Source organism: Lithobates pipiens, unplaced genomic scaffold, assembly GCF_037356315.1.
Source record: "Lithobates pipiens isolate NorthernLeopardFrog02 unplaced genomic scaffold, aLitPip1_a1.2 Scaffold_22, whole genome shotgun sequence".
Classification (NCBI taxonomy): Eukaryota; Metazoa; Chordata; class Amphibia; order Anura; family Ranidae; genus Lithobates; species Lithobates pipiens.
Window position 1 is genome coordinate 599,739 of NW_027507784.1, and position 15,620 is coordinate 615,358.

A 15,620-nucleotide genomic window follows, 5' to 3' on the forward strand; every position below is an offset into this window, starting at 1 on the left:
CAAAGCAAAGAGAGATTCTTCCATTCGGTTGTGCATGAAGTTGTTAGGGAAAATGGTGGCCTCCTTCGAGGCCGTCCCTTATGCGCAGTTTCATTCAAGACTGCTACAAAACACCATTCTGTGGGCTTGGAACAAGAATGTTCTGGCTTTGGACTTTTCAATGCGATTATCCCCCGAGGTGCGTCAGAGCCTCAATTGGTTGATATCCAGCAACCTCCGAAAAGGGAAATCCTTTTTACCAGTATCCTGGAAAGTGGTAACAGCAGATGCCAGCCTTCTAGGCTGGGAACCAGTTCCTGGAAGAAGCTTCTGTTCAGGGGGAATGGTCCAAGTCAGAAAGGACCTTGCCCATCAACATTCTAGAGATTCAGGCAGTACGTCTGGCCCTAGAATCCTGGACGCTCAGGCTACAGGATTATCCTGTCCAGGATTCAAACCGACAATGCCACGGCTGTGGCTTACATCAATCACCAGGGGGGCATGAGAAGTTGTGCAGCCCAAAAAGAGGTGAATCATGTTTTAGCTTGGGCAGAAAGCAACATTCCTTGCCTCTCGGCGATTTTCATTCCAAGGATAGAAAATTGGCAGGCGGACTACTTGAGTCACCAACAATTATTTCCGGGAGAATGGTCCCTTCACCCGACATCTTTCTATCGATATGTCAAAGATGGGGTATTCCGTATGTGGATCTGTTTGCATCCAGATGCAACAACAAAGTCGTCAACTTTTTGGCAAGGACGAGGGATCCGCTACTGTGCGGTACAGGCGCCTTGGTCTTCCCATGGGATCAGTTTTCACTGATCTATGCGTTTCTTACGGTTCTGCTAATTCTGCGCCTTCTCGGCAGGATCAAGCAGGAATGAAAGGAGGTGATTCTGGTGGCCCAGAAGATCTTGGTTTGCCGAGATCATAAAGATGGCGGTAGGAGTCCCTTGGACCCTGCCATTGTGGCCAGACCTTCCCGCGCAAGGTCTGGTATTCCATTCTACCTTTACAAAATGCAAAATTTAACGGTTCGGTTATTGAAACAAACATTCTAAAGGACCGTGGGTTTAAGTAGTGTCTACTTTTGTTAATGCTACGAAGCCGGCCTCCAGAGTCATTTACTATAGAGTCTGGAAGGCATATGTTTCCTGGTGTGGATCCAGGGGTTGGCACCCCAGGAAATATGTCATAGGTAGGATCCTTGAATTCCTGAAAATGGGATTGGAAATGAAGCTGGCCTTGACTTCTATCAAGGGCCAGGTCTTGGCCTTATCAGTGTTTTTTCAACGGCCTCTTGCTTCTCACTCTCTGGTGCGTAGTTTTATTCAGTGGGTAATACAAATCAATCCCTCCGTCAGGGCACCTCTAAATCCTTGGGATATGAATTTAGTCTTATCGGCTTTAGAGAATCGGCCTTTTGAGCCTTTACAGGAAATTCCCTTGGTTCTTTTGACAAGGAAAATAGTCTTTTTGGTTGCCATATCCTCTGGTAGAATAGTATCGTGCATAAGGATAAGGTGGTTTTGCATCCTCATCCCGAATTCCTACCAAAGGTGGTGACAGATTTCCATTTGACCCAAGATATTATTCTGCCTTCTTCCTTCCCAGAGCCTCAATCTAGGAAAGAGAAGGCACTACATTCCCTTCATGTAGTAAGAGTGATCAAAGTCTATTTAAAGGTGCCCGCTCAGGTTCGAAAACAAATGTTTTGTTTGTACTGCCAGAAGGTCCTAATAGGGGACAGGCAGCATCAAATTCTACTATTTCCAAATGGATTCGTCAAGTGATTGTTCAAGCTTATGGTCTAAAGAAGAAAATTCCTCCTTTTCATGTTAAAGCACTCTCAACCAGGGCGATTAGTGCCTCTTGGGTGGTGCATCATCAGGCCTCTATGGCTCAGATCTGTAAGGCCGCAACTTGGTCTTCAGTTGATACTTTTACCAGATTCTATCAAATCGATGTTAAAGGTCAGGAGGATATTGCCTTTGGGCGTAGTGTACTGAAGGCTGCAGTAGGAGTCCTCTAGCCTCTTAATGCCCTACTTTTTTGTTGTCTCCCTCCCTTCAGTTGCCATTGCTATGGGACATCCCATATAGTAACTACTATTGCTCTGTGTCCCTTGTTGTATGAAAAGAAAACAGGATTTTTAAAACCGCTTACCTGTAAAATCCTTTTCTTTGATGTACATCAGGGGACACAGAGGTCCCTCCATTCTTGGTATGCACTTGTATTGCTTGGCTACAAAACTGAAGTACTCCCGGTAATGGGAGGGTTATATAGGGAGTACACTTCTTGTCTTGGGGCGTGCCAGTGTCCATCACCTAAAGGTGGCCTATTAGCCCACATAGTAACTACTATGGCCCTGTGTCCCCTGATGTACCTCAAAAGGATTTTACAGGTAAGCTGTTTTAAAAATCCTGTTGTCCCTCCACTGAGATGTATGTTGGGAACATGGTCTCCTGTCCCTCCGCTGAAATGTATGTTGGGAACATGGTCTCCTGTCCCTCCGCTGAGATGTATGTTGGGAACATGGTCTCCTGTCCCTCCGCTGAGATGTATGTTGGGAACATGGTCTCCTGTCCCTCCGCTGAGATGTATGTTGGGAACATGGTCTCCTGTCCCTCCGCTGAGATGTATGTTGGGGAACATGGTCTCCTGTCCCTCCGCTGAGATGTATGTTGGGGAACATGGTCTCCTGTCCCTCCACTGAGATGTATGTTGGGGAACATGGTCTCCTGTCCCTCCACTGAGATGTATGTTGGGGAACATGGTCTCCTGTCCCTCCACTGAGATGTATGTTGGGAACATGGTCTCCTGTCCCTCCGCTGAGATGTATGATGGGAACATGGTCTCCTGTCCCTCCACTGAGATGTATGTTGGGGAACATGGTCTCCTGTCCCTCCGCTGAGATGTATGTTGGGAACATGGTCTCCTGTCCCTCCGCTGAGATGTATGTTGGGGAACATGGTCTCCTGTCCCTCCGCTGAGATGTATGTTGGGGAACATGGTCTCCTGTCCCTCTGCTGAAATGTATGTTGGGAACATGGTCTCCTGTCCCTCCACTGAGATGTATGATGGGAACATGGTCTCCTGTCCCTCCACTGAGATGTATGTTGGGGAACATGGTCTCCTGTCCCTCCACTGAGATGTATGATGGGAACATGGTCTCCTGTCCCTCCGCTGAGATGTATGATGAGAACATGGTCTCCTGTCCCTCTGCTGAAATGTATGTTGGGAACATGGTCTCCTGTCCCTCCACTGAGATGTATGATGGGAACATGGTCTCCTGTCCCTCTGCTGAAATGTATGATGAGAACATGGTCTCCTGTCCCTCTGCTGAAATGTATGTTGGGAACATGGTCTCCTGTCCCTCCACTGAGATGTATGATGGGAACATGGTCTCCTGTCCCTCCACTGAGATGTATGTTGGGGAACATGGTCTCCTGTCCCTCCACTGAGATGTATGTTGGGGAACATGGTCTCCTGTCCCTCCACTGAGATGTATGTTGGGGAACATGGTCTCCTGTCCCTCCACTGAGATGTATGATGGGGAACATGGTCTCCTGTCCCTCCGCTGAGATGTATGTTGGGGAACATGGTCTCCTGTCCCTCCACTGAGATGTATGTTGGGGAACATGGTCTCCTGTCCCTCCACTGAGATGTATGTTGGGGAACATGGTCTCCTGTCCCTCCGCTGAGATGTATGTTGGGGAACATGGTCTCCTGTCCCTCCGCTGAGATGTATGTTGGGGAACATGGTCTCCTGTCCCTCCGCTGAGATGTATGTTGGGGAACATGGTCTCCTGTCCCTCCGCTGAGATGTATGTTGGGGAACATGGTCTCCTGTCCCTCCGCTGAGATGTATGTTGGGGAACATGGTCTCCTGTCCCTCCGCTGAGATGTATGTTGGGGAACATGGTCTCCTGTCCCTCCACTGAGATGTGTGATGGGAACATGGTCTCCTGTCAATCCGCTCCTCATGTATTTGCTACAAGAACACTTTTTTTTATTGACATGAAGCTGTATTGTATGTACAGGGTGGTTCAGGTTTGTATGGGGTGCCATCCTATGAAATGCAGTTCCATGATTGGTCAGTTGACTTTAGATTACACAATTGGTCTTTTTTACTGATCTGCTCCTCTGCTTTGTTGTGACAGAAGCGGCACTGCGCTGGGTTGGGTTCTGCAGAGGCGTGTGTGCGACATTCTGGTCCTGAGCATGCTGCTGGTCAGGTGAGTCATTCATGCCGATCATGTGTAGAGCTTCTCTATGGGCACCATCATCTCTGAGGAATTGCACTTTATCTCTTACAGGACTGTCGGCACTGTTGTCTGGACGCTGGCTACATTGTAAGTATACAGAGTTTGGGCACAAATCCAGCAGATAATACTTTTAGACATCCATTCAGATGATTCCCTCATAAAGTGTGTGCATCCGGGCTGACCCCCTCATAAAGTGTGTGCATCCGGGCTGACCCCCTCATAAAGTGTGTGTGCATCCGGGCTGACCCCCTCATGAAGTGTGTGCATCCGGGCTGACCCCCTCATAAAGTGTGTGCATCCGGGCTGACCCCCTCATAAAGTGTGTGCATCCGGGCTGACCCCCTCATAAAGTGTGTGTGCATCCGGGCTGACCCCCTCATGAAGTGTGTGCATCCGGGCTGACCCCCTCATAAAGTGTGTGTGCATCCGGGCTGACCCCCTCATAAAGTGTGTGTGCATCCGGGCTGACCCCCTCATAAAGTGTGTGCATCCGGGCTGACCCCCTCATAAAGTGTGTGCATCCGGGCTGACCCCCTCATAAAGTGTGTGCATCCGGGCTGACCCCCTCATAAAGTGTGTGCATCCGGGCTGACCCCCTCATAAAGTGTGTGCATCCGGGCTGACCCCCTCATAAAGTGTGTGCATCCGGGCTGACCCCCTCATAAAGTGTGTGCATCCGGGCTGACCCCCTCATAAAGTGTGTGTGCGTGGGGGGGGAGGGGGGGGGTCGCTGATAAGGCGTGTGCATTGGGGTGACCCGCTCATGTTTCTTGTGTTCTCTCACCTCGGTTGTTGTGACTTTTATCCTCTCCTGTGATTTCTTGCAGTGCGATGCGGAGAGCAGCTGTGATGAGCAGGTAGGTGGTCGATGTGAGGTGATGAGTACCTCCTGTATTGGACTGACGGTGGTCTCTCTCGGGTTGACGTTTCCTGTTTTTGTTCCTCTAGGCTCCGAGTGATGACTTGGCGGTGTCCTTCACCATATCTATGACTACATGTACGAGCTCTGATCTATGGGTCTGGTGTGCCATCGGTGATGCCTTTATTTTATTTCTTGGGATTGGTTCTCGGGATCCATATTGAGGGTGGGGGGGAGGAGCTTACATCCTCTTTCTATGGTGCCCTTGGCCTTCTCCTCACTGATGCCATGTTCTTTGTCCGCAGCCTCTCCGCAGGTGTCAGGAGGCCGCCCCAAGCTCACAGTCCTTTCCCAAATTTCTGGCTTGGGAAGAAGTTGTGAAAAGAGCCAAGAACCCGAGATTGAAATGATCCCGCCTCCTCGGTGCCCATCACCCATCCCCCCACCACCCAGTCCGCCCAGAGCTACCCCCAAAGTAGAGCCAGTACCCGTTGAGACTCCTCCCACAACAAGCGTGGAGCCCAGAGCTAGCAGGTGAGTGGTGTACAGAGGTGGAAGATACGGTTGCCGATCACTCGGTGTCACCTCTACATAATCCTCTTCTCTCAGTTCCCACAGGAGCAGCGTTCCGAAATCTGTGCCGACGCCGGTGTCCCGGAGAACTCCCACCCCCTCCATCTCGCTACCTGTTCACACGGCCCCGCCCACTCTACCTTCCATGCTGCGGCCTCCCTCCCACAATCACATGAACCTGTTTACACCTTCCCAGGGTCTTCCACCCCCTCCCCCACTTCTGCAAGTCTCTGGCCACCCACCTTCGGCTGTGCTAGCTGGTAAGTAGTAGATGTGCATGCGTTGTACGTGGAGACCAGGGGGGCTGAAGTAAAGCTAGACTGCGGGGCTTACAATTCAGTGTGAGGTTGTTCCAGGCAGGCATGGTAGATTATGATGGCGGAGGTTCTAGATGGAATTTCGGTGGGGGGTGTTTGACAAATACTGTTCTATTTGATTGTCCTTGATCTCTCTCTCTTTACAGAACATAATCTTATTGGACAAGAGATGAGTTCCCGATTCCTGGCGGCTCCAGGGGGCCCAGCTGAGCTTGGTGCTGCAGTCAGACCCATGTACCAGTTCCACCAGCACAACCATCAGCATACGCACCAGCACACGCACCAGCACTTCACACCCTACCCCCACAACGTGAGTCCAACCCATTCATGTCACCTCTTCCATCACCGGCTGCTTGTGGCCTCTCCGTAATCCCAAATACTTTAATTATACAGACACCACCGCGGTCTGACCCCGCCCTGCTTCCTCATTACTGCGTATGGACACTCCCACATTCTTTACCTCATCTCTGCACCCCCCATCTCCTCCGTACCCCTCATCTCTGCACCCCCCATCTCCTCCGTACACCTCATCTCTGCACCCCCCATTTTCTCCGTACACCTCATCTCTGCACCCCCCATCTCCTCCGTACACCTCATCTCTGCACCCCCCATCTCCTCCGTATCACCTCATCTCTGCACCCCCCATTTCCTCCGTATCACCTCGTCTCTGCACCCCCCATCTCCTCCGTATCACCTCGTCTCTGCACCCCCCATTTCCTCCGTATGACCTCGTCTCTGCACCCCCCATTTTCTCCGTATGACCTCGTCTCTGCACCCCCCATCTCCTCCGTACCCCTCATCTCTGCACCCCCCATCTCTCCGTACACCTCATCTCTGCACCCCCCATCTCCTCCGTATCACCTCATCTCTGCACCCCCCATTTCCTCCGTATCACCTCGTCTCTGCACCCCCCATCTCCTCCGTATCACCTCGTCTCTGCACCCCCCATCTCCTCCGTATCACCTCGTCTCTGCACCCCCCATTTCCTCCGTATGACCTCGTCTCTGCACCCCCCATTTTCTCCGTATGACCTCGTCTCTGCACCCCCCATCTCCTCCGTACCCCTCATCTCCGCACCCCCCATCTCTCCGTACACCTCATCTCTGCACCCCCCATCTCCTCCGTACCCCTCATCTCTGCACCCCCCATCTCCTCCGTACCCCTCATCTCTGCACCCCCCATCTCCTCCGTACACCTCATCTCTGCACCCCCCCCATCTCCTCCGTACCCCTCATCTCTGCACCCCCCATCTCTCCGTACACCTCATCTCTGCACCCCCCATCTCCTCCGTACCCCTCATCTCTGCACCCCCCATCTCCTCCGTACACCTCATCTCTGCACCCCCCATCTCCTCCGTACACCTCATCTCTGCACCCCCCATCTCCTCCGTACACCTCATCTCTGCACCCCCCATCTCCTCCGTACCCCTCATCTCTGCACCCCCCATCTCCTCCGTACACCTCATCTCTGCACCCCCATCTCCTCCGTATCACCTCATCTCTGCACCCCCCATCTCCTCCGTATCACCTCATCTCTGCACCCCCCATCTCCTCCGTACCCCTCATCTCTGCACCCCCCATCTCCTCCGTACACCTCATCTCTGCACCCCCATCTCCTCCGTATCACCTCATCTCTGCACCCCCCATCTCCTCCGTATCACCTCGTCTCTGCACCCCCCATCTCCTCCGTATCACCTCGTCTCTGCACCCCCCATCTCCTCCGTATCACCTCATCTCTGCACCCCCCATCTCCTCCGTATCACCTCGTCTCTGCACCCCCCATCTCCTCCGTATCACCTCGTCTCTGCACCCCCCATCTCCTCCGTATCACCTCGTCTCTGCACCCCCCATTTCCTCCGTATGACCTCGTCTCTGCACCCCCCATCTCCTCCGTATGACCTCGTCTCTGCACCCCCCATTTCCTCCGTATCACCCGTCTCTGCACCCCCCATCTCCTCCGTACACCTTGTGTCTTCACCCCCCATTTGCCCCATCCTCGTCTGTACGCTCGTCTCTGACTCCTCGTCTGTACGCTCGTCTCTGACTCCTCGTCTGTACGCTCGTCTCTGACTCCTCGTCTGTACGCTCGTCTCTGACTCCTCGTCTGTACGCTCGTCTCTGACTCCTCGTCTCTGACTCCTCGTCTGTACGCTCCTCGTCTCTGACTCCTCGTCTGTACGCTCCTCGTCTCTGACTCCTCGTCTGTACGCTCCTCGTCTCTGACTCCTCGTCTGTACGCTCCTCGTCTCTGACTCCTCGTCTGTACGCTCCTCGTCTCTGACTCCTCGTCTGTACGCTCCTCGTCTCTGACTCCTCGTCTGTACGCTCCTCGTCTCTGACTCCTCGTCTGTACGCTCCTCGTCTCTGACTCCCCCTTTGTACGCTCCTCGTCTCTGACTCCTCGTCTGTACGCTCCTCGTCTCTGACTCCCCCTTTGTACGCTCCTCGTCTCTGACTCCTCGTCTGTACGCTCCTCGTCTCTGACTCCCCCTTTGTACGCTCCTCGTCTCTGACTCCTCCTCTGTACGCTCCTCGTCTCTGACTCCTCGTCTGTACGCTCCTCGTCTCTGACTCCTCGTCTGTACGCTCCTCGTCTCTGACTCCTCGTCTGTACGCTCCTCGTCTCTGACTCCTCGTCTGTACGCTCCTCGTCTCTGACTCCCCCTCTGTACGCTCCTCTCTGACTCCCCGTCTGTACGCTCGTCTCTGACTCCTCGTCTCTGACTCCTCGTCTGTACGCTCCTCGTCTCTGACTCCTCGTCTGTACGCTCGTCTCTGACTCCTCGTCTCTACGCTCCTCGTCTCTACGCTCCTCTGACTCTTCCATGCTCTCTGTTTTCTCCCCCCTCGTGTGTCCCGTCTGGGTCGCTGGCTGTCCCCAGTGTTCTGTGTAGTGTATATATAACATGCATGTCTCCCATGTGGCCTCTTCCTTCAGCTGATCTCTTTCTAACCTCCTCTCTTTCCCTCTCTTTGCAGTTTGAGAAATATCCGGGTAAAATAGAAAGTCTGTACAGGCAGAATCCGAGTACTGTAAGCAGCTTCTCCTCTCTTCCCTCCATTGTCCGTCTCTTTGTCCCCCCCAATCCTTTCCTCAAAGTCTCTCACATTCGGTTGGGTCTTTCCACTAAGTTGACTTTCTTCTTCTCTTTTCTCCGCACAGTTCTTTCCTCCATTCTCTCCTGTGATTACTGCACTGCCCCCTGTTCTACCTCCCAGTGTCTCCTTTGGATCTCTACAGGGGGCTTTTCAGCCCAAGGTGAGTGGCGTTTGGGGGGCGTCTCAGACTCCTCTTTTTTCCTCCTCGTCCGTTTTCTCATCTGTACTTTCTGTTTGCAGAGCACAAGTTCTGAGCTGGCCTCACAATGCTCTGTGCCTCCAAACCTCACCCACAAGGCTCCTCAGGTGAGTGTTCCGGGCCTCTCGTGGTGACCATTGCTAAAATATTCAGCAATATCTCATCTACTGAACATGTGCGCAGAGCTATTAATACGGTGGAGCCTCGGATTGTGAGCAACGCTTTTCACAACGAGCGTTTCACAATACATGCCATTTTATTTTTTTTTAATCCTGACTCGGTTTGCGAGTGTTGTCTCACAAAATAAGCAGGATTCAAGTCTCTGTGGTGTGCAGTACCGCGTTTGGCCAGAGGTGCGGGAGGCACCGGTGACATTCGGAGCCGCTTGGAAACACTCCGTTCCCGAGTGCATCCGAGCGGTCTCCGAGTATTTCAGAGTCTCTCCGGCGCCCCCTCCCCCACCTCTGGCCATATGCAGTATTGCATGCAATAGGAGTCAATGTGGAACAAATTATCTTTGTTTCTATTGACTTCTATGAGGGAACTCGCTTTGATATGCGAGTGCTTTGGATTACAAGCATTCTGGAACAGATTATACTCATAAGGTTCCTCTGTACTCGGATCTCTTCTGAGAGACTTGTATACCCATATGACCTTGAGAATTGGTGGTCAGACTCCATTGATGATGGGAAGGGATTGGCTTTCAACATACAGTATCTGACAAAAGTAAGTACACCCCTCAGTCACATTTGTGTAAATCTTTTCTTCTCTCTTTTCATGTGACAACACTGAAGAAATGACACTTGTCTACAATGTAAAGTAGTGAGTGTACAGCTTGTATAACAGTGTAAATTTCCTGTCCTCTGTTACTTTACATTGTAGACAAGTGTCATTTCCTCAGTGTTATCACATGAAAAGAAAAGATTTACACAAATGTGACTGAGGGGTGTACTTAGTTTTGTCAGATACTGTACTTGGCAGTGGAAGTGACATCATGTAAATACCAATATAACTGTCTGGAAGAGCTGAATAAAGGAAATACAAGCTCCTTGGGGGTGGGGACTGATGTGAATGTAGAATATATGGAAAGCGCTGTATAAATTGATGGCTCTATATAAATATCTGCAATAAAAAAAGATACTAATCCGGTTCTCATCGTGTGTTTCCTTTGTAGATAACGGAACAGTTCAAACCCCGGGTAAGTCTGCTACTGCAACTCCGCCATGTGTACAGGCAGTCTGCTGACAAGTGTGTGCCGGCCGCTCACCGTGTGCTGGCAAGTGTGTGCCGGCCGCTCACCGTGTGCTGGCAAGTGTGTGCCGGCCGCTCACCGCGTGCTGGCAAGTGTGTGCCGGCCGCTCACCGCGTGCCGGCCGTTCGCTGTGTGCTGGCAAGTGTGTGCCGGCCGCTCAATGTGTGCCGGCCGCTCAATGTGTGCCGGCCGCTCAATGTGTGCCGGCCGCTCAATGTGTGCCGGCCGCTCAATGTGTGCCGGCCGCTCGCCGTGTGCTGGCAAGTGTGTGCCGGCCGCTCACCGCGTGCCGGCCGTTCGCTGTGTGCTGGCAAGTGTGTGCCGGCCGCTCAATGTGTGCCGGCCGCTCAATGTGTGCCGGCCGCTCAATGTGTGCCGGCCGCTCAATGTGTGCCGGCCGCTCAATGTGTGCCGGCCGCTCGCCGTGTGCCGGCCGCTCGCCGTGTGCTGGCAAGTGTGTGCCGGCCGCTCGCCGTGTGCTGGCAAGTGTGTGCCGGCCGCTCGCCGTGTGCTGGCAAGTGTGTGCCGGCCGCTCGCCGTGTGCTGGCAAGTGTGTGCCGGCCGCTCGCGGTATGCCGGCCGCTTGCCGTGTGCCCGCAAACACAATTGAAATATATTCCAGATTAATCTTTACTGCTGCCAGCCCTCATCATCCATCTCTGATGACCCTCAGAATCTCTGTCCATCCATCCACCATAGCCCAGCTCCGTTACACGGGAGGATAGTCCTTCCTGTCTGATCGCTCCTTCATACAATAATACACATTTTATAGATTGTATCTCTTATATATTATTAGTACATGTAAATCTTTTATATAAATTGTTGGTCATTTGTCAAAATTATTTTATTTGTTTAGTAATTTTTATGAAGTAGACTCCTAGTGATTGGTTGGAGACTCTGTGATTGGGGGGGGGGGGGGCTCTGCAGACATTGTTGGGGGTCTTACATGTCGTCTTGTTTGTATCACAGAGGTCCGGGCGCTGGTGTGCAATGCATGTCCGTGTGGCGTATATGATTCTGCGTCATCAGGAGAGAATAAAGGTACGGTGTCAGCTCTCCCAGCATATTGTCTTCCTCTGTATAGTAACTTCTGCTGAGCCGATGTCCGGACACATGAGATACACCACACAAGGGAGGAGCGCCAGGCCACATTTCTCATGGAAACCAAATTCTGGAAGTAAAAAGCAGACCTGTGAAGGCTGAAGTGACCTCCTTACTGCGGGCAGTAGATTTCTGCCCCCCCCCCCCCTCCCCCCTCCCCCCATGTGCACCTTTGTTAGATGTGGTGAGATGGTCCAATGCTTGGAGATTCGGGTATTGGGCCATGTATGGTATTGATGGTGGTCAGCGGTATGGCACAGCCTCGTCTTCAGGGATTGGTTGGTGCCGTTTGGAGAAAGGGTTCCCATGTCACACCGGCCATCAGTCAATGATAGAGAATATAGGACCTCCCTTCTTCTACGCAAATGTAGTACCAGTCCAGCGAGGTGTGGATCTGCGCTGTGGGGGTGTCAGGGTTATGGCCGATGTGGGACAGGGTGGCCCCCCAGGTAAGTTCTGTGATATCACTGTAAAGGAGTTTCCTTGCTTTACCACAATTATTTATTAACTAGTTGGACTTGAACGCTGAGTGTTGGAGAAATCACTGGAATGTCAATCTCATCACAAAAGCAAGTTTATTTACCCTTCTAATCGACCATTTCATGACTCCGCGGTGTAATGCTGTCCTCATTGTCTACAGACTCCGATTCCTCTCTTCTCTGGCCTCCCCTCTTCTATAACCTCCTCTCTTTTCTGGTCTCCTCTGTTCTCTAGCTTCTCCTCTTCTTCTCAAGCCTCCCTTCTTCTATAGCCTCCTTTCGTCTCTGTCCTCCCCTCTTCTATAACCTCCTCTCTTTTCTGGTCTCCTCTGTTCTCTAGCTTCTCCTCTTCTTCTCAAGCCTCCCCTCTTCTATAGCCTCCTTTCGTCTCTGTCCTCCCTTCTTCTATAGCTTTCTTTCGTCTCTGTCCTCCCCTCTTCTATAGCCTCCTTTCGTCTCTGTCCTCCCTTCTTCTATAGCCTCCTTTCGTCTCTGTCCTCCCCTCTTCTATAGCCTCCTTTCGTCTCTGTCCTCCCCTCTTCTATAGCCTCCTTTCGTCTCTGTCCTCCCCTCTTCTATAGCCTCCTTTCGTCTCTGTCCTCCCTTCTTCTATAGCCTCCTTTCGTCTCTGTCCTCCCTTCTTCTATAGCCTCCTTTCGTCTCTGTCCTCCCTTCTTCTATAGCCTCCTTTCGTCTCTGTCCTCCCCTCTTCTATAGCTTTCTTTCGTCTCTGTCCTCCCCTCTTCTATAGCTTTCTTTCGTCTCTGTCCTCCCTTCTTCTATAGCCTCCTTTCGTCTCTGTCCTCCATTCTTCTATAGCCTCCTTTCGTCTCTGTCCTCCCTTCTTCTATAGCTTTCTTTCGTCTCTGTCCTCCCCTCTTCTATAGCCTCCTTTCGTCTCTGTCCTCCATTCTTCTATAGCCTCCTTTCGTCTCTGTCCTCCCTTCTTCTATAGCTTTCTTTCGTCTCTGTCCTCCCTTCTTCTATAGCCTCCTTTCGTCTCTGTCCTCCCCTCTTCTATAGCCTCCTTTCGTCTCTGTCCTCCCTTCTTCTATAGCCTCCTTTCGTCTCTGTCCTCCCCTCTTCTATAGCTTTCTTTCGTCTCTGTCCTCCCCTCTTCTATAGCCTCCTTTCGTCTCTGTCCTCCCCTCTTCTATAGCCTCCTTTCGTCTCTGTCCTCCCCTCTTCTATAGCCTCCTTTCGTCTCTGTCCTCCCTTCTTCTATAGCCTCCTTTCGTCTCTGTCCTCCCCTCTTCTATAGCCTCCTTTCGTCTCTGTCCTCCCCTCTTCTATAGCCTCCTTTCGTCTCTGTCCTCCCTTCTTCTATAGCCTTCTTTCGTCTCTGTCCTCCCCTCTTCTATAGCCTCCTTTCGTCTCTGTCCTCCCTTCTTCTATAGCTTTCTTTCGTCTCTGTCCTCCCCTCTTCTATAGCTTTCTTTCGTCTCTGTCCTCCCCTCTTCTATAGCCTCCTTTCGTCTCTGTCCTCCCCTCTTCTATAGCCTCCTTTCGTCTCTGTCCTCCCTTCTTCTATAGCCTCCTTTCGTCTCTGTCCTCCCCTCTTCTATAGCCTCCTTTCGTCTCTGTCCTCCCCTCTTCTATAGCCTCCTTTCGTCTCTGTCCTCCCTTCTTCTATAGCTTTCTTTCGTCTCTGTCCTCCCCTCTTCTATAGCTTTCTTTCGTCTCTGTCCTCCCCTCTTCTATAGCCTCCTTTCGTCTCTGTCCTCCCCTCTTCTATAGCCTCCTTTCGTCTCTGTCCTCCCTTCTTCTATAGCCTCCTTTCGTCTCTGTCCTCCCCTCTTCTATAGCCTCCTTTCGTCTCTGTCCTCCCCTCTTCTATAGCCTCCTTTCGTCTCTGTCCTCCCCTCTTCTATAGCCTCCTTTTGTCTCTGTCCTCCCCTCTTCTATAGCCTCCTTTCGTCTCTGTCCTCCCTTCTTCTATAGCCTCCTTTCGTCTCTGTCCTCCCTTCTTCTATAGCCTCCTTTCGTCTCTGTCCTCCCCTCTTCTATAGCTTTCTTTCGTCTCTGTCCTCCCCTCTTCTATAGCCTCCTTTCGTCTCTGTCCTCCCTTCTTCTATAGCCTCCTTTCGTCTCTGTCCTCCCCTCTTCTATAGCTTTCTTTCGTCTCTGTCCTCCCCTCTTCTATAGCCTCCTTTCGTCTCTGTCCTCCCCTCTTCTATAGCCTCCTTTCGTCTCTGTCCTCCCCTCTTCTATAGCCTCCTTTCGTCTCTGTCCTCCCTTCTTCTATAGCTTTCTTTCGTCTCTGTCCTCCCCTCTTCTATAGCCTCCTTTCGTCTCTGTCCTCCCTTCTTCTATAGCTTTCTTTCGTCTCTGTCCTCCCCTCTTCTATAGCCTCCTTTCGTCTCTGTCCTCCCCTCTTCTATAGCTTTCTTTCGTCTCTGTCCTCCCCTCTTCTATAGCTTTCTTTCGTCTCTGTCCTCCCCTCTTCTATAGCTTTCTTTCGTCTCTGTCCTCCCCTCTTCTATAGCCTCCTTTCGTCTCTGTCCTCCCCTCTTCTATAGCCTCCTTTCGTCTCTGTCCTCCCTTCTTCTATAGCCTCCTTTCGTCTCTGTCCTCCCCTTCTTCTATAGCCTCCTTTCGTCTCTGTCCTCCCCTCTTCTATAGCCTCCTTTCGTCTCTGTCCTCCCTTCTTCTATAGCCTCCTTTCGTCTCTGTCCTCCCTTCTTCTATAGCCTCCTTTCGTCTCTGTCCTCCCCTCTTCTATAGCCTCCTTTCGTCTCTGTCCTCCCCTCTTCTATAGCCTCCTTTCGTCTCTGTCCTCCCCTCTTCTATAGCCTCCTTTCGTCTCTGTCCTCCCTTCTTCTATAGCCTCCTTTCGTCTCTGTCCTCCCTTCTTCTATAGCCTCCTTTCGTCTCTGTCCTCCCCTCTTCTATAGCCTCCTTTCGTCTCTGTCCTCCCCTCTTCTATAGCCTCCTTTCGTCTCTGTCCTCCCCTCTTCTATAGCTTTCTTTCGTCTCTAGCCTCCTCCCTTTTTTCTCCTTGTTCCTTTATTCTCTTCTCTAGCCTCCTCTGTTTCTCACTTCCCCTTCCTTCTTCTCTTTTCTGGATGGGACTTTGCCCTCCTCGCCCCCTCTCTCTCTCCTCTCACCTGGGTAACTCTATCCTCCTCCCCTGAGCACCTCCTGATCTCACAGGGTTTGGTCTTTGTGTCTCACATGGGACTCCTCTATCTCACAGCTTGCACAAGGGGCTCAACATAAGCCTGAATTCCGTAGTGACCTCCTTTGCCTGAGTGCTGGACTCGGCTCTCTCCCCTCCACACACGAGCTGTCTCGGCCCCCCACCCTCATGACTGGTAAAAGATTGCATGCTTCTCTTTCACAATTTCTATGTGCTGTTAGTCCTTTGTTAGATGTTTCCAATCTGGATCTCCTTTCTACAAATCTTCATTTCTTCTCTTTTGTCGTCTTGCATGTCCTTAAAAAGTCTCTGTACTCTTCCTTCTCTGGCTGTCTGTCATCCTGTAGGTGTTTGTT

At 51.7% G+C, this 15,620-nt stretch overlaps 1 protein-coding gene across 1 annotated transcript in view; it reads left to right on the forward strand.

The window, feature by feature from the left end:
• The window catches only part of FBRS (fibrosin), a gene marked incomplete in the record, with an annotated part of 33,817 nt that overhangs the window by 15,499 nt on the left and 2,698 nt on the right, over positions 1–15,620 (forward strand). Inside the window, 14 exon segments of the mRNA XM_077494023.1 lie at positions 4,143–4,217; positions 4,299–4,334; positions 5,075–5,104; positions 5,196–5,244; positions 5,412–5,640; positions 5,716–5,939; positions 6,143–6,306; positions 8,975–9,028; positions 9,159–9,254; positions 9,335–9,400; positions 10,468–10,491; positions 11,515–11,586; positions 12,159–12,215; positions 15,322–15,439. Coding sequence (XP_077350149.1) covers positions 4,143–4,217; positions 4,299–4,334; positions 5,075–5,104; positions 5,196–5,244; positions 5,412–5,640; positions 5,716–5,939; positions 6,143–6,306; positions 8,975–9,028; positions 9,159–9,254; positions 9,335–9,400; positions 10,468–10,491; positions 11,515–11,586; positions 12,159–12,215; positions 15,322–15,439 — 1,294 coding nt within the window.